The sequence below is a fragment of the Sus scrofa genome, chromosome 5, assembly GCF_000003025.6.
Source record: "Sus scrofa isolate TJ Tabasco breed Duroc chromosome 5, Sscrofa11.1, whole genome shotgun sequence".
Classification (NCBI taxonomy): domain Eukaryota; kingdom Metazoa; phylum Chordata; class Mammalia; order Artiodactyla; family Suidae; genus Sus; species Sus scrofa.
Window position 1 is genome coordinate 35761126 of NC_010447.5, and position 18081 is coordinate 35779206.

The 18081-nt window shown below is 37.5% G+C and overlaps 1 protein-coding gene across 1 annotated transcript in view; it reads left to right on the forward strand.

Annotated features, from left to right (window-relative positions):
- The window catches only part of RAB21 (RAB21, member RAS oncogene family), a 31482-nt gene that overhangs the window by 3853 nt on the left and 9548 nt on the right, over nucleotides 1-18081 (forward strand). The window contains exons 2-4 of the mRNA XM_003481659.4: nucleotides 8777-8836; nucleotides 10007-10114; nucleotides 11735-11798. Of these exons, the coding sequence (XP_003481707.1) occupies nucleotides 8777-8836; nucleotides 10007-10114; nucleotides 11735-11798 (232 nt within the window). The remainder of the gene's footprint in view (nucleotides 1-8776; nucleotides 8837-10006; nucleotides 10115-11734; nucleotides 11799-18081) is intronic.

Here is an 18081-nt window from a genome sequence, read left to right on the forward strand (position 1 = left end):
GTCTTTAATGTATTTGACCCATTAAAGTTGGTTTTGATAGATTTGCTCCAGTGGTCGATGCCTGTAAAATTAAATCCTTTTGAATTTTGATACCAGAATTCATGAACTATGTGGGAACTCCTATAGGCCAGGCACTAAGTTGGGTCCTGGGCATGCAAAGAAAAATAAGACATGGTCCCTACTACCTGAATTAGCTACTCATTTTGCCTTCGTCACCTGAAGATTTGGTAACAATGTCTTCAGTGTTCTCATCAGTCATTAATAGACTCTGAAAGAAAGGAGTGAGAGAGAGGGCTAAGTACAAAACTCTGCAGAAGTCTCACTGTAGTTCACTGACACATGACCAGAGATGTACTTCTCTTCAGACATCCAGAATCTTAGGGTGGGGCTTTTTCAGACCTTTCATGGGCAGCAATCCTCTTTCCTCTTTATTTAATTAATGGAGTGTTATACATATTAGTGATAATGGAAGTAGAAAACAAGACTGACTGCTGTGAGCTACTACCTAGTGGACATGAAGCCTTTAATGAAAATAGCTATTTCAGCATTACAGGTCTCCTGACTTTCTTGCTACATCAGTCTTACCCATAAGGTATGTAATGAGATGCTCTGTCAGGTGCTTGGAGAAGACAGGATATTCTGTTTCTGCCTTAGGAGGCCATGTGATGAAGTAAAAAGAGACAGGACTTTGAAGTTAGTTTGAATTTTGACTCCTGCATTTTAGTCATCATGATCTTGGCAGGTTATTCCAATTTTTTTTTCTTTTTAGGGCCACACCTGCAGCATATGGAAGTTCCCAGGCTAGGAGTCGAATTGGAATTGCAACTGCTAGCTTACGCCATGGCCACAGCAATACCAGGTATGAGCCACATCTGGGACCTACCCCTTAGTTCACAGCAATGCCAGGTCCTTAACCCAATGGGTGAGGCCAGGGATCAAACCCTCATCCTCATGGACACTAGTCAGGTTCATTACCCCTGAGCCACAATGGGAACTCCTAATGTTTTTAAGATGGTTCTTTATTCATGAAATGGGAGAATCTCACTGGTAGGATTTTTACATGGATTAGAGAGCTATAGTATGTAAACCTCCTGGCACAGATCCTTAACCCACTGAGCAAGGTCAGGGATTGAACCTGCAACCTCATGGTTCCTAGTCAGATTCGTTAACCACTGTGCCATGATGGGAACTCTTTCTTTCTTTTTTTAATTAAAATATATTTGACATGTAACGTATAAATTTAAGGTGTACAACTATTATATTTATATGTTGTAATACGGCTTTGCCATTGTAGCAATTCAGCTTAGTTTTCTGATAGGTAAATTTTTTTTTTCAGGGCTGTACCCTTGGCACATGGAGGTTCCCAGGGTAGGGTCTAATCAGAGCTGCAGCTGCTGGCTTATGCCACAGCCACAGCAACTCAGGATCTGTGCTGCGTCTTCAACCTATAGCACAGCTCACGGCAATGACACATCCCCGACCCCCTGAGCGAGACCAGGGATCGAACCTGCATCCTTATGGATACTAGTTGGATTTGTTTCTGCTGCACCACTTTGATAGCTAATTTTTATTGCCTTGCTACAGAGGACTAATTTTATAAATTATCTGCCTCAATCCTTTCATGTCTGTGTTTTAAGTCTGACAGTAAATAGGTATTTTAAATACTTAAGCCTGAAACAATGTTAGTAACTGTAGCAAAAATAACATAACTGTTTAGTTATACATACACATATTATTAGTGAAAGTCAGTTGAACTTAAAGACAGGAACATACCCACAGTTTGGGTACTATGCTGCTTTAGATATTTTGCTTTGTCAGTGGTTAGCAAGCACAACAAGTGATCTGGCTAACAAAGACAAAAAACCAGGAGTTCCCCTGGTGGCTTAATGGTTAATGATTTGGCATTGCCACTACAGTGGCTCGGATTCAGTCCCAGGCCTGGTAACTCATATCCACGTGCCGTGGGTGTAGCCAAAAAACTCCCCCCAAAACAAACAAACAAAAAAACCTAAAAGCAAAAAATGTCATTAGAACATTGATTAAACAAGTTACAAAAAGACTTTCATTTGGCAAATGTCTTTTGTTCTTATTATCTTTCCTATAATCCTATTTTGTCTTTTTAAATATATATCCACTATGCTTTCAGATAAGATGTTGGGTAAATAAGCATCAGGTGCAAGTGACAGATGTCTAATAAGATTGTGAAGTCTGTTACTACCCCTAAAATTTGGAAGATGAAATCATTAGAATTAGAAGAAATAGTGGTGCTATAACTCAGAATTTGAAGGAGAAGGTGGGAAATGTACCATTACTATGACCCTCCTTACTTTGTGCCTACCCTGAGAATATTTTGGGGGATGAGTTGGTATCCAGAAACACTTAGTGTCTGAGTGGAGGAGTGCCAGGTTAAGAATGTGTGTTCTAGAATAGGCGCCTTTGTGCAATGGAAAAAGTACTGTGGAGTCAGACAGGCTTCCACCCACTGCAGTACCTCACTGAGTTGTCTGACCTTGAGTGAGTCACTATATTTCTTTAAATCTCAGTTTCACAACTGTACAGTAGGGCTGATTACCTACTTTACAGGGTTATTTAAAAGATTAAATGAGAAAGCCCAAGCAGAGTAGCACTTTAGATGTACAATTATTTTTCTTCCCATATTCCTAGAACTTTTGAATTGATATTGTTTAACGCCACACTCACCTGCTCTTTGCACATGGGGTTCTTCACTGAGATGTTGCCAGGGATTTATAAATCCCTTGGGAAAGTGAGTGAAAATTGTTTCTGATATGTGCACATGAACAGTTTTCTTGGGAGTGAGTAGGTTCATAGCTTTCATCAGGTTCTCAAAGAAATCCATGATCATGCCTCCCTCCCACTCTTATTACCTTGCAACAGTAGTAAGAACCTTTGAATGGTATCTCAGTAGCCTAGCTACATTACATATCATCATAGAGATAGTTTTAACAAAAGGACAGATTTCAGTGTTTGGTTGTTTGCTGTTCACCTGCTGTTCTTTCAGTTTTATTCTCAAATGTAATTACATTTGTTTTTAAAACAAGGTGTTCTTTAAGAAAATATCTATAAAATATTAAAAGCTTATGATGTATATAAAATGAGATGATTTATATTACAGAAGGAATCTTCCTATAGAGTAGGACTTCAGTTTTTCATAATGAAGGGGAAAAAAGATTTAGAGGGGACCCTATGATAATGTGCTTTACTAGTGCATCAAATATTTGAGTTAAAATAATTTGGTTTATAAGGAAACCTTTAGGAATACACATTTTATGTAAATTGAGTTATACCAGCACACTGAAAATGTGGTTATCTATAGTAACAATATTTGAGGGTATGGGCAGCACTATGTATGGTTCCTCCTACCCCCTCTTACAGAAGAAGTTTTAGCTCATATCTTAGTCCGGGCGGTACCACAGCATAGTGGTTATGAGTCATGTCTGGAGCCAGACCTCCTGGATTTCACATCCACGTCTCTCACTTATTGTGTGACTGTGAGCAAGATACTGACCATTCCTTTTCTCTGTTTCCACATCTATGATATTTGGATAATGTATCTAACTCCAGAGTTACGGAAAGTGAGGTAATATTGAAAAGCTCTTAGAACATTGCCTGTTTTACTGTAAAAACTGTGAAAGTGTTAAATTAAAATCATGTACTCTAGTTAACAGAAGACATATACCCATGAAAAGATAACCTACAGTACAAGGTGGTATATGCTGTATGTTACAAGTTTAGATTTCCTAAAGTTCTTAAGGTTAATTCAGGAGAAATTCAGTGTGGGTTGTATGGGTGGTATGAGAAAGCTTAAAAATTCAAGGCAATGGAGTTCCCATCGTGATGCAGCAGTTAATGAATCCGACTAGGAACCATGAGGTTGCAGTTTCAATCCCTGGCCTCGCTCAGTAGGTTAATGATCTGGTGTTGCTGTGGCTGTGGTGTAGGCCGGCAGCTGTAGCTCTGATTAGACCCCTAGCCTGGGAACCTCCATGTGCCGCAAATGCAGCCCTAAAAGGCAAAAAAAAAAAAAAAAAAAAAAAAAAAAAATCAAGGCAGGAGTTCCCATTGTGGCTCAGTGGATTAAGGATCTGATATTACTGCAATCTGTGGCACATGTTGCAGACATGGCTCAGATCCATTGTGGCCATGGCTTTGGCGTAGGCTCACAACTGCAGATCCAATTTGACCCCTAGCCCAGGAACTTCCCTATGCTGCAGGTGCAGCCCTAAAAAGGAAAAAAAATTCAAGGCAGAAGAGTATAGGTCATGCGTTGGTCTTGGATAGGTGAGCTTCAGATAGAGAATAAAGAGTAGACCCAGGAGTTCCTCTTGTGGCTCAGTGATAATAAGCCTGACTAGTATTCATGAGGACACAGGTTTGGTACCTGGCCTCACTCAGTGGGTTAAGGATCTGGCATTGCTATGAGCTGTCAGAGACACAGCTTGGATCTGGCGTGGCTGTGGCTATGGCGTAGGCCGGTCCCTGTAGCCTCAATTTGACCCCTAGGCTGGGAATTTCCATATACCATAGGTGTGGCCCTTAGAAGACCAAAGGGGGGAAAAAAAAATGAGTATACCCAGATTAGAGGGGAATTTTATGAACAAACAGAATTGTAGGGAATGTATATAAATTTGAGACTAAGAAATACTAGAAGCTGTCTTAGTAAGATACATGGTCCTTGGATACAAAGATAAGGCATTGAAATTTTTATTTGTAGATCAGGGCCCCTGATTTTTTTCTTTATCCCACTGAGCGAGGCCAGGCATCAAACCTACAACCTCATGGCTACTAGTCGGATTTGTTTCCGCTGCACCACAATGGGACCTCTGCCACCCTGCCAACTTTTATAAAGGAGAAACTTTTGAATGATTTTGTGGAAAGTGTATAGCATAGTACTTGCAGAAGGTAAGCATTGAATAACTGTTAGTGAGTCTTGGCACTAGTAGTAGAAGTGACTGCATGGTGTCTCACTGTATGGGTGGACTACATTTGTGTATTTTTTAAAAATTGCCTATTGATGGACATTTAGGTTATTTTTTCTTTTTTTTTTCTTTCAACAGTGGTATGATGAGCACTCTTTCCATAAAATTGTTATGTACATCTGTGGTTCCTTAACACTGTCTCTGATCTCACCATGGCAAAGTGGTGATGAGTTTCAGAGGAAATGCAAGAAAGGAAATGATGGAGTTTTATCAGCTCTAATTCCTTTCCCTCTGCTGAGAAATCCCCACAAAACTCATGACAAAAGGCTTTTATGGTATTAGCTGCCAGCAGGGATGTAGTCCAAGCATACTTATTTAAAATGATAACATTACACGACTTAGATATGGCTATGATAAGTTTTTGGTTTTGGTTTTGTTTCTAATCATGAAGGCTTTGGTAAGATAATCACACTCTGGTCCTCATCTAGACCAGAGGACCAGAGTGTGAGGTGAGACTAAAGGTATTTATAGTATGAAACTATAGTAATATGAGACTGGTGGTCATAGAACTCCAGAGGAAATATGAAGATAAGGCTTGGTAGGTTTTTGGAGGGATATGGGTGACAGAAGAGGAAGAATATTCAATAATAATAGTCCTAAGATTCTAAACCTTAGTGACTTGGGGAATGTGATCAAAATACTAATGTTGGGGAGTTCCCATGTGGCTCAGTGGGTTAAGTATCTGGTGTTGTCACTGCAGTGGTTCAGGTTGCAGCCGTGGTGTGAGTTCAGCCCCAGGCTGGGGAACTTATGTATGCTGTGGGTGCATGGCCAAAAAATAATAATAATAATAATAATATTACTAATATTGGAATGGAAAGCCAAATTTGGAAGGAAGATCAGTTTAAACTTTATAAAGACGTTTAAAAGAAGAGATATTTAAGTTTACTTATCAAATAATTTGGATAGGATACAGATTTTGAGTTTCTTCTGTAACATGGATTTTGAAACAGTGGGAATGGCTGAGTTCAAATATGTAACTAATAAATGGCAAAACTGAGATTCAAACTAGGGTTCTGCTTCAGTGTTGATTTTTCTTAGCCCTTATTCTATGAGTGGGAAATAGTTTTATATTCATGTTTATTGTCATGTATTTAGTCTTCTCATTTTCCAAGTTACTTCTTTTGTTATCTTGCCATTGAATTTATTTTACACCTTCTTCTGTATAACTTTGTTTTATTTAATAAAATATCTTGAGTATAGCTTGGGCTTTGAAGCAGACATTCCTGGATTTGATCTCAACTCTGACATTTGTATCTCTGTGGATTCCTTAGTAAATCACTTAATCTAGTGGTCTTTTCTTAGTTTTAATTTTCATTAGTGTGCATACAGTAGCAAGTCCTTTCTGAAATCTGGCTTCTTTCTCTTTCAGTAGTAATTCACCATCCTAGCCTTTTGTCTGTTTTACCTTCTACCTCTGCACTTTCTTCTATATAAATACACTTAAAAGGGGGTTCCTGCTGTGGCTTAGCAGATTAAGTATCTGGTAGTGTCTCTGGGCATCTCCAGGTTTGATTCCCAGTCCAGTGCAATGGACTAAGGATCTGGTGTTGATGCAGTTGTGATGTAGGTGCTGCTGCTTGGATTTGATCCCTAGCCTGGGATCAAATTCCGTTTGCCATGGATACAGCCAAAAAAGTAAAGAAAAGAGGAGTTCCCATCATGGCTCAGTGGAAACAAATCTGACTTGATACTTCATAGTATCCATGAAGCTGCAGGTTCGATCTCTGGCCTCGCTCAGTGGGCTAAGGATCTGGTGTTGCAGTGAGCTGTGGTGTAGGTCACAGATGTGGCTTGGATCTCGCATTGCTGTGCCTGTGTAGCTGGCACTGTAGCTCCGATTCAACCCCTAGCCTGGGAACCTCCATGTGCTGCGGGTGTGGCCCTAAAAGACCAAAAAAAAAAAAAAAAAAGTAAAAAAAAGAAACATTTAATGTGACAGTCTCTGCATAGCTTTGAACTTGGCTCTCTCTTCCTTTTTTTAAACATGTCAACTGACTTTGGTTTCTGATTATATTTCTGGTATCTGATTATATTTCCTCTTCATTTACTTCTGATTCTGTTCTCTTTTCTCTCTTCATGTTCAGGCCCTTTATATTTTTCTTTCCAACCATAAAATAGCCTCCTTTCTCCCAGGTCTAGTCCTGTCCTTTCTTATTGCAGAGTCATACCTTTAAAGTAAAGATCTTATACTTCCTCACTGCTTGAAAACTCTTCATTGATTCTCTATTGTCAACAGTATTATTTCCTAACGTTTATTCCTTTGGATGACTTAGTTGTTTCTTTAGGGAAAAAGAAGTCAGGGAGTTCCCAGTGTGATACAGTGGGTTAAGAATCCAACTGCAGTGGCTTGGATTGCTGCCGAGGCTCGGATTCTGTCTCTGACCTGGCGCAGTGGGTTAAAGGATCCAGCTTTGCCACAGCCGCAGCATAGGTTTCGGCTGTGGGTAAGATTCAGTCCCTAGTCTGAAACTTCCATATGCTGCAGGTGCAACATTTTAAAAAAAAAAAAGAGTTCCTGTTGTGGTTCAGTGGTAACAACCTACCTAGGATCCATGAGGATACAGGTTCGATCCCTGGCCTTGCTCAGTGCGTTAAGGATCTGGCATTGCCATGAGCTGTGGTGTAGGTCGCAGACACGGCTTGGATCCCGTGTTGCTGTGGCTCTGGCGTAGGCTGGCAGCTACAGCGCCCATTAGACCCCTAGCGTGGGAACCTCCATATGCTGTGGGGTGCGGCCCTAGAAAAGGCAAAAAGACAAAAAAAAACAAACAAAAAAAAAAACAAACTTGTTTGGGAGTTCTGTAGTGGCTCAGCAGGTTAAGGATCCAGTGTTGTCACTGCTGTGATGTGGATTTGATCCCTGGCCTGGGAACTTCCACATGCTGTGAGTGTGGCCAAAAGGAAAAAGCAAAAAAACTTGTCTAGTGTCTTGAACAGGAACAGGTTGTGTTAAGACCTACAAGGTAAAGCTCATATGTCTAGATAGGGAGTTCTAGGACTTTTTTCTTTTGATTCATTCACTCTTTGCCTATCTTTGTAATATCATCTTTGGCATCCAACAAACCAATTTAGTGTTTCCCATGGAATAGGGAATTAGGGGTTTAAGGCATCAGTGACTTCATCTATCTGTTAGGAAATTACCTTCTTTCTGAAGCCTTCTCTGACTCATCCAGGCAGGCTCAGCACTTTCCTTTTAGTATACCTGGCAAGACCCTCCATTTTAACAGTTGTCACATGGTGTTTTAATTCTCTTTACATTTTAACTTCTGCAGTGAATTATAAGCTTCTTGAAAGCTGGAACCACTTTTTTCATTTCTATGACATTAGTACCTAGGACAGTCATTAGATATAGTTTAAGTAATTGAATTATATAATAATTTCAGAAACATTTTGAAATTTATAAAATGAACGACATTTATTGTATCTCATCTTAGAAAACTCTTAGACTCTTTCCAATGAATAGGTAAAGTGGCATAAAATTAAATGCTAAGGAAGAGTTTTATGAAGAAAAAATGAGAAAACATATTTAACTGCCAGTTTACCGCTTTTCATAACTTGTGCTCATGAAATAAAGTATCTTTTTCTTCCATTAGAATGTAAATAATGTTCTGTCTTCCATGGAACTAGTGTTCGGTCATTAATAAAAACTCAATGATTACTTTTTCTCCCAGATAACTTGAGTTTCATGTTGACATGATTTATTCATCTACAGTTTTTACAATAAGAAATGTTACGTTATGTGAAGCATTGTTTAATATATGTCTCTCTTTTTTTAGGCATCATTTTTAACAAAGAAGTTAAATATTGGTGGGAAACGAGTAAATCTTGCTATATGGGTAAGTTAACCTTTTCAGCTTTATGAATGAAGGCCTCTAAATGTTTTTGGTACTCTAGTAACTGATTGGCTCAAGGAATAGGGATAGGAATTTGAATTTCTGGATTTTTTTTTTTTTTTTTTAATTTTTCAGCCACATCCACAGCATATCTAAGTTCCTGTTCAGGGATTGATTCTGAGCCACATCTGCAACCTATGCCACACACCTGCGGCACTGCTGGGTCCTTAATATGCTGAACCACAAGGGAACTTCCAGAACCTTTTTTTTTGTTTGTTTTCTTTTTAGGACCGCACCCACGGCATATGAAAGCTCCCAGGCTAGGGATCAAATCAGAGCTACAGCTGCTGGCCTCAGCCACAGGGGCAATGTGAGATCTGAGCCACGTCTGCGACCTGTGACCTACACCACAGCTCATGGCAATGCTGGATCCCTGACCCACTGAGCGAGGCCAGGGATTAAATCCTGATCAACATGGATACTAGTTGGAATCGTTTCCACTGCACCACAACGGGAACTCCCCAGAACGTTTTTTCCAAAATAAACATTCTAAAAATCTCTAAGAATATTCTCTTGAATACAGTTGTATACATGAACAGTGCTCTCATAACTTCTCAGCTGGAGAAGGGTTAATTCAGAGGAATTCCATGTCAGAGAAAGAACACGGAGGTGAACAGCCTCTCTGACCCTTTTTTTTTTTTAACCCTCTGTCTCCCTGTCCCAGTCCTCCAAGGGAGTGGCTAGTGGAGAGCAGGGTAAAGATAATACCATAGGGTTCCTGTTAGCAGGTGGTCCTGGTGCATGCTTTTTCTCCTCATCTCCTCTCTTTAGAGAATCTAAATTTAGTGCAAGGTCTTTCCCTGGCTTAAAACACCATTTGTAGCCTTTCCAATCCTTTGACACCTGAATTGGTTTTTTAGTGAGGGTGGGAAGATTGCTGAGGAGTAGGAAGGCTGGGGAGGGTAGAAGTAACCTTTGTAAAACAATAAAACATTAAATATTGTTTATAATTTCACTTAAAAAATTTTTCGTAACCTGTTTTATTTTTTTAACACTGTTTGGGGGTTATCTGTAACTTTACATCCTACTTTCCAATTAACCAAAAGTTCACTGTAGCTACAATAACAGCTAAGTTTTTTTTCTAATCTAATAAGGGTTTGTTGCTTTATTTAGGATACAGCAGGTCAAGAGAGATTCCATGCATTGGGGCCAATTTACTACAGAGATTCAAATGGAGCTATTTTAGTTTATGATATAACAGATGAAGACTCTTTTCAGAAGGTATTCTGTTTACTTATGGGTAGAAGACTTAATAGAAAAACTGATTTTCCAAGTCTGCATTAATATACCTTTGTTTACTAAAATGATTAGCCTTGGCTTTAAAGGTAAAATATAGTTTGTACATAAATGATGGCCGCTCATATTTTTTAATGGAATATATTTAATTCATGTTAACAATATGGATATCATTTATTAGTAGTTTATTACATGGCTTTCTCAGATATTAGGAAAGGGAAATGATCATAGAGAGTTTTTTTCTCTCTATTAAAGAAAAGTCACATATATTTTTTGATTCCATACACACTGGGCACTCGAAAACTTGGTATGGCTGCATTCTCTTCCCAAATTGTCAAGAGAAACAACGAAGAACTAAATCAAGTTTTAAGCTCTTTCTCCTCACTAAATATTCTGGAGGATGTAATATAAATTTTAAAAGGACAATCTAGGTAGTGTTTATCTTAAAGCTCCTCCATTTTTTTCTTATCCTTCTTTAAACATTCACCACAAATATAGGATTTTTAAAGTTATTTGGAGCCAAAAATGAGTTACTATTAAACTTACCTCTGATTTCTCTTCACAGTTAGAATAGTGACTAATTACTTATTTGACCTTTACTTTGAAAGCCCTTCTTGGAATAACTTTGTCAAGAGTGTGTAATTAAAGGGGGTAATTTCCAAGGCAGAAACTTCCCTTGCCTTGAGTTGCCAGATTTGTAATTGTTGAGATTACTTGGCTTTTTTAGTTTTTTAATTTTAATTTTTACTTATTTCCCAGTATTTAACTGATGAAACAGATATACAACTTAGTCCTTGGATTATTAATGACACATGGAAAAACTTAGTCCAAAGAGCAGAAAAATGAAGCAATAGGTAGCTTTCAGATTTAATGGTATTTTTATGTTACTTTGGGTATTATTTATTATCCCTTCATGCCTCTCATAAAAATAAATGATTTAAGTATTTTATTGATTAAAAGAAGGTTGAGTCTTTTAGGTTGAAAAGTAACCTCTTTCTATATATGAATACCTTCCAAATTTGGTGGCTTAGAACAACAGTTTATTATTTCTCATGGTTTTGAGCCAAAATATCATTAGTGCTAAGGTTGAAGGAACCTATCATACTCTAGAGATAAAGTTTTATCTTACTCTTTTTTGGTACCTGTGTGTACTTTTGTTTTTCCTTTAAGTGTGTGACACAGAAACTCCTGTGTCCTCTATTTCAGAACCAACTGGGATATAAGACTTTTAATTATGCCTATGTGTTTTTGAGTCCAAAGTGACTCTATACAACCATATAGTCAGAGGCTGGAATTGACATACTTTTGCTGTGGTTAACAGCTTTGCCTGGACTTATGGATGGTTTATGAAAATTTGTAATTAGAAATACTTTTGTTTATACTTTTATATAGATATAGAGAGATATCTTTCCATTGGATGTTTATATGTGTGTGGTTTGCAGTATAATTTGGCAATAAATAAAGGATCCTGTAGTGAATCATTCCTAGTAACAACTAAATATATGGGCTGTTAGACAAAATTTTTGACATTGGTGAGTTTTAGGTGTTATAATGGTAGTTACTGAAATAAGATTTGTTTCAATATGTACTCTTTTGCATATACAGGTTAAAAACTGGGTCAAAGAATTACGGAAAATGTTGGGAAATGAAATCTGTTTATGTATAGTTGGTAAGTATCATTATATCATTACTTTTTTTTTTTTTGTCTTTTTTTTTGTCTTTATAGGGCCACACCCACAGCATATGGAGGTTCCCAGGCTAGGGGTCTAATCAGAGCTGTAGCTGCCGGCCTATGCCACAGCCACAGCAACACCAGATCCAAACCATGTCTGCAATCTATACCACAGCTCACAGCAATGCCGGATCCTTAACCGACTGAGCGAGGCCAAGGATTGAACCTGAAACCTCATGGTTCTTAGTTGGATTCATTTCCATTGCGCCACGATGGGAACTCCATTACTTTTTTTTTTTTTTTTTTTTTTAATGGGCACACCTGAAGTAAGCATCATTACTTTTTAAAAATATCCTTTGTTTCCTTACACTTTATTAAAGAATAGTAAACAAGTCTCATTATAAATTAGAAAAGAAGAATGGTATTTTAGTATTTAATACTCCAGAATAATTTAGGATTCAGAAGTGATCTTTCTGGAGATTCAAGCATCTATGTTTCAAGGAATGCCTTTGGGAAGCTCTAAACATGTAGGGCTTCCAGCCCCCCAGCCTTGTTTTAATTTGACATTTAGTTTTTCACCGTAACATTGTTTTAGAACCAAAAAAGGGTTTCGGCAACCACTTTGCAGTATAATTAAAATCAATGACTTAAGCTATGTTCTTATTCTGTACATTTAACTTTATGCATTTTTGAGTTAAGGACATATTTCACTCCAAGGATATAAGTTGACCATGATATACTGGAGTTAGGGAGTATTTTCAATGGTAATATTGAGAGTAAAGTAAAAGAACTCTAGAACTCACTGTTGGACTTGTTGGATTTCTTTTTGGTTCCCTTTTTCTTTAGGTTATTATTTTTACGATATAACAGCTAATTATTGATCAGTAAAATCTTCTAGACATTGTGCTGTATACTTAGTGGACATTATCTCATGTAATCCTCACCACACTATGAGGGCTTTGTTGAGAAAGCTGAGCCCTAAAGATACTTGATAACTTGCTCAATACCATGTAGCTGTCAGAGATGAGATTTAAATCGAAGTCATTCATACTCCTGTGCTTATGTTATTAATACTTATGATGAATAGCCTCAGGCTGTTTTCTCTCTTCCTTTCTATGTAACTGATAAATGGCTTGGGAGAAACCAGGGTGGTTTTAGTGGAAGACAGAGAATATATTAGTATTAGAGAATGTATTTAACCTTAAGAATTTTTTTTTTTTTTAACGTGAGTTTACATTTCTTACATTTTGGGAGAAGAGCAGGAGATGATTTGGCTTGCTTTTTTGGGAGGGTATAGGCTGCTTTTTGGTGTGTGCTTTGGAGGTCTTTTTTTTTTTTTTTTTTTTTTTTTTTTTTTTTTTTGGCCACACCCAAGGCATATGGAAGTGGGATCAAACCCATGCCTCATCAGTAAACCTGTGTCACAACAGTGATAATACCAGATCCTTAACCTGCTGAACTACCTGGGAACTCCAAGCCTGCTTTTTAACATCTAGATGCTAGATGTTAGACTAGATGGTGGTTGTATTTCAAACAAGAACACTGGAGTAGTAGCAGTAGACTACATAGGAGGTTGGGGCCAAAACAGCAGCTAGTGTGAGTTTGGCCTGCCTTTGTCTCGTATAAAGGACTTACTGGGAGTAGAAGTGGCCATGATAGGTAAATAATTGAAGATTTGATCATTTGGGATTCTGGGTATTTCTCAGAAGAGAGGAAGAAACGAATAATGACTAATGTAGTCTTAAAAAAGTCAAAGAAGCCTCAAGAGCTTGTTACTTGGCCAGGGTCACAAAGTAACATTTAAAAAATTAGAGAGGTAAATAAGCTTAGAATAATTAAAATTTGTGTTCTTTATGTTCATATTCTAAGAAGGTTTAGTAATATTGGATCTATTACATAGGGTTCGATACTTCTCATTTAAAGTTATGTAATATTTATTAATGATTGGTATAAAAGTATAGAAAGCTCTAACTGTCCCTTCTTTTTCATTAGTAAATGTGACATGGAATTTTATTTGTAATTCAGAGTTGGAAGAATTTTGAGAGCCCATTTACCACAAAAGGAATATTTCACAAAGTCACCATGTCTGTGTAACCAGTACATCAAAAGCCCTTCCTGTGCTTCTTTTTCATCCCATCTGCTACCCAGTTGCCTTCCCTCACCATCCTCTACCTCCAAACATGATCTTGACTTTCTACTGTATCGATTAGTTTTGTTTTGAATTTCACATTAATGGAACCATATGGTACGAATGCTTTTTTGTCTGGCTTTTGGCTTTATCTTTGCAAGATTCCTCTATGTTCTTGTATGTAGAGTAGTTCATTTTACTCTCTTTGCTAGTTAATGCTTTATTCTATGAATATTCCACAGTTTATCCTTTTGCTATTGACAGACATTTGCATTATTTTTTCCATGTCTTGATTTTCATTCTTGTTATGTTCAGTGTTTATTTTCTCTTCTGTTTTATTGCTAGCTTCAAAATAATAATAATAATAAAAATAGGAGTTCCCATTGTAGCTCAGCAGAAATGAATCTGACTAGCATCCATGAGGAATCGGGTTCAATTCCTGGCCTCGCTTAGTGGGTTAAGGATTCAGCATTGCTGTGAGCTGTGGTGGAGATCGCAGACGTGGCCCTGATCTTGTGTTGCTATGGCTGTGGTGTAGGCTGGTGGTTACAGCTCCAATTTGACCCCTAGCCTGGGAACTTTCATATGCTGTGGATGCAGCCCTAAAAATAATAACAATTATTATTATTATTATAATGCTTCACAGGATTGTGGTGAAGATTAAATAATGATTTGGAAAACACTTGGCATAGAGAAGGCATTTGACAAATACTTGTTCCTTACTATTCACGTAAGACAACCCTTCAGACATTTGAAGCTGATATTTGAATCTTCTCTAGGTCTTCAACTGATTGGCCTAACTTCAGACATCCTCATCCTGATTATTTTTTCTTAGGTTTATTACTGAACCTATAATAAACCTAGAACATCTGTATCAGTGTGTCTCCTACAGTTGAAATGAACTCTAGAATCCAAACATTATTGAGTCACCGTATATCATGGCTCTCTCCTATTTTTTTTTTTTAATTATAAAATTTTTTTTTTTGGCTGTGCCTGCAGCATGTGGGGGTTCCTGGGTGAGAGATCAAACCCATACCACAGCCACAACCTGAGCCACTGCATTAACAACACTGGATCCTTAACCTGCTGCACCAAAAGAGAACTCTTGGTTTCTTTTTTTAAAATCCTCATTCTGTCCTCTGCCAACCTAGCCCAAGATTACTTAAACTTTTTAGCAGGCATGTTAACTCAGTCTCTTTTTTTATAGATTGTAATTAACAAAAATCTGAGTTCCTTTTTTGTAAGTATTTACTCTTCTATCAGGCCTTTCCCATCTTCCTACCTAAGTTATTTAAACCTAAGTGTAGGAATTTCAACTTGTCGTGTTTCTGTATTTTTATTTTTGATATATAATATACTATCCTTTTTTCATGTGTAAATTAGATACTGAACCTTCTAGATCCTTATCTAAGCCATTGGTAATATGTAAACCAGGAATAGAGAGAGAACCCCATACTTTGCCAGCAGAGACTTTCTTCTCTAGATTTAGTTAATCCATTGATCAGCACTCTTAGCTTTGGTTCCTCTATTTAATAGAATATTTTGTTTCTAGTCTGTCCTTAACATTTGTGTATTTGTTAAACAGATATTTACTATTAATAGTAGTTACCATTTATTGAGTGCCAGTACTGTTCTAAGAAGTACACACTTCTTATTTCATTTGAGCCTCCTGATAACACTGCAAGAAGGTATTGTGGCTATTTCCACTTTACACGTAAGAAAATGGGCTTAGAGAGCTTGATATTTCCCAAACTACAAAGTATTTGGAAGTAGACCTGGGATTTTAGTTCAGATTTGTCTGCTACTTCAAGGCCGTATCCTTAAGCAACACTAGGTATTGCTTATTATGTACCAGGCTTTAGGAATAGTGTTGAATAAGTTAAAAAAATAGACATGGTCCTTGTCTTCCCAGAGCTTATATAGGGTAAGAGAAAAACAAGCTGTTATTGTATATTATGATAATTGCTATGAAGGGGGAAGGTGAGAATGCTGTAATAGCACAAAAGCAAACCTAACTAAATTGGGGATAGATAGTAAAGGATTTCCTAGAGTGTTGATTTAACTAAGTTAGCTAGATGAAGCCAACCAGGGTTGTGGTAGAAAATGTGTTAATTATCACATGCTTTAATTTCTTCATAACAGTATTGATTTTTCTATTTGATTATTCACTGTGATGAATATGGTTGATTTTAATACCCACATTTTGGGGGGGGGGCTGCACCCATGGCATGCAGAAATTCTTGAGCTAGGGTTCAAACCCATGCCACAGCAGTGACTCAAGCCACAGCAGTGACAACGCTGGATCCTTAACCTGCTGAGCCACCAGGGAACTCCTAGACCTTTTCAATATACCTCATTTTCACATCAACCCTGCAAGGTTTATTAGCCACTTTTGTACAAAGTGAGACTAAGTAGTTAAGTAATTTGCCCAAAATTTTATAGTTGTGAAGTAAGCCAGGACTTAAAAACAATTTTTATAAAATTTAAGAGATTATTTCCACTAAGCCACACATCCAATCTAAGCAAAATCTAGCTCATTATTGCTATTAGGCCTCTTCCCTTAATAGTGGGTATATCCCTTCCATGTTCTTAATTCAGATATTTTTAAAGAAGATAAAGTGTTTAGTATTCTTAGCAGGGTGGCCTTTTCCTCTTCAACAGCTTCAGGCCCCCCCCCCCCCGCAACCTGTACAGTACCTCCTTTCAAGAGGTGCTTATTTTGGTGCTTTTTCTTTTCAGGTATTTTAAGCTTTTAGAAAGTTCCCAGTGTAGCTGCACAGCACTATTGAAATAGGTAAAGCCTCAAAGCCATAATACTTTAGCTCTCTTGCTTTTGAAAAAAAAAAGGGGGGGGGGAGCTAGAAAGGTCTTGAACTTTCGATAGGTGTCAGTCACTAAAAGGCAGTTTTGTGACTTAGTCTGTACCATCAATCCATTTTGAACTGTTCAAATAGTTAAGTAGAGGGATTACTTTGGTTTAAAATAATTATGTTATTAAAATAGTTAACTTTTAATAAGATTTATTAAAGTTAGTTAAGTTTAAATGTTATTAAATAATAAGGTAATATCTGAATAAATTTCCCAAAATACTCATATGACCCAGCAAGTGATTACCTACTTTTCCCATCCTCATTTTTAAAAAAAATAGATGTTGAGGAGTTCCTGTTGTGGCACAAACAAAATGAATCTATGAGGATGCAGGTTTGAATCATAGCCTCACTCAGTAGGTCAGGTATCCGACATTACCATGAGCTGTGATGTATGTCACAGACGTGGCTCAGATCCCGTGTGGCTGTGGCTGTGACTGGCAGCTGTAGCTCTAATTTGACCCCTAGCCTGGGAATCTCCATATGCCGTGGGTGTGGCCCTAAAAAGCAAAAAAAAAAAAGTTGATAATTCTGATGGATTTTGAAGAGTCATTAAAGATCTAAAAAAACAACTCATAGGGTTTTAGTTAATTACAACAAAAGTGTCCTTAATATCTATGGGGGGCTCCTATTTTACCTTTTCACAGTGGCAGAATCTTGTGCCTCTGTTGGAGCTACTTGCCACTAGATGGTGCTTTTTGCATTCTTTGTATCATAAAACACTTATTCCACTGGTGACTTGGATATATTGGTTGTAATATTTAGCAAATTAAGAATTTTACTGACAGTATAATGCGGGAAATCACTGACTTCTTGCTGAGGTATACTGATAACTGTTTAAAGAAGGAAGAGTTCTTCATTTGAGTAATTAAATAAATAAAAAATAAGGAAGAGTTCATTACTGAATTTTTAGTATACACTGAGCTTTATTATGTCTGCTTCCCTTCCTCTCAACCTTAGGCGATGGTGTCACATCATGCTTTGAAGCTGTGCCTTAATTAGGTGCTCAGATTATTTGAGATCATCCATATACAGCATCTCTGGACTTGTACCTCTCAGTTCTAAGCATTATGTCTTTCATTGGGTGCTTGCTTCAGTGCTTTATCTGAAGTTGTCTTCTGGGCTTTGTAAGGTTACAAGAAAAAATGACCTTATTTACAAGGTTTCCTGTCTAACCCCTGCAGGTCATAGTAGGAGAAATTAAAATATTTTTTGAAGTGTCCTTTCATAGGGTATTTTTCCCCTTTCCAGTTTGTCATTTTCATTGCCTTTAGCACTCTGTCCA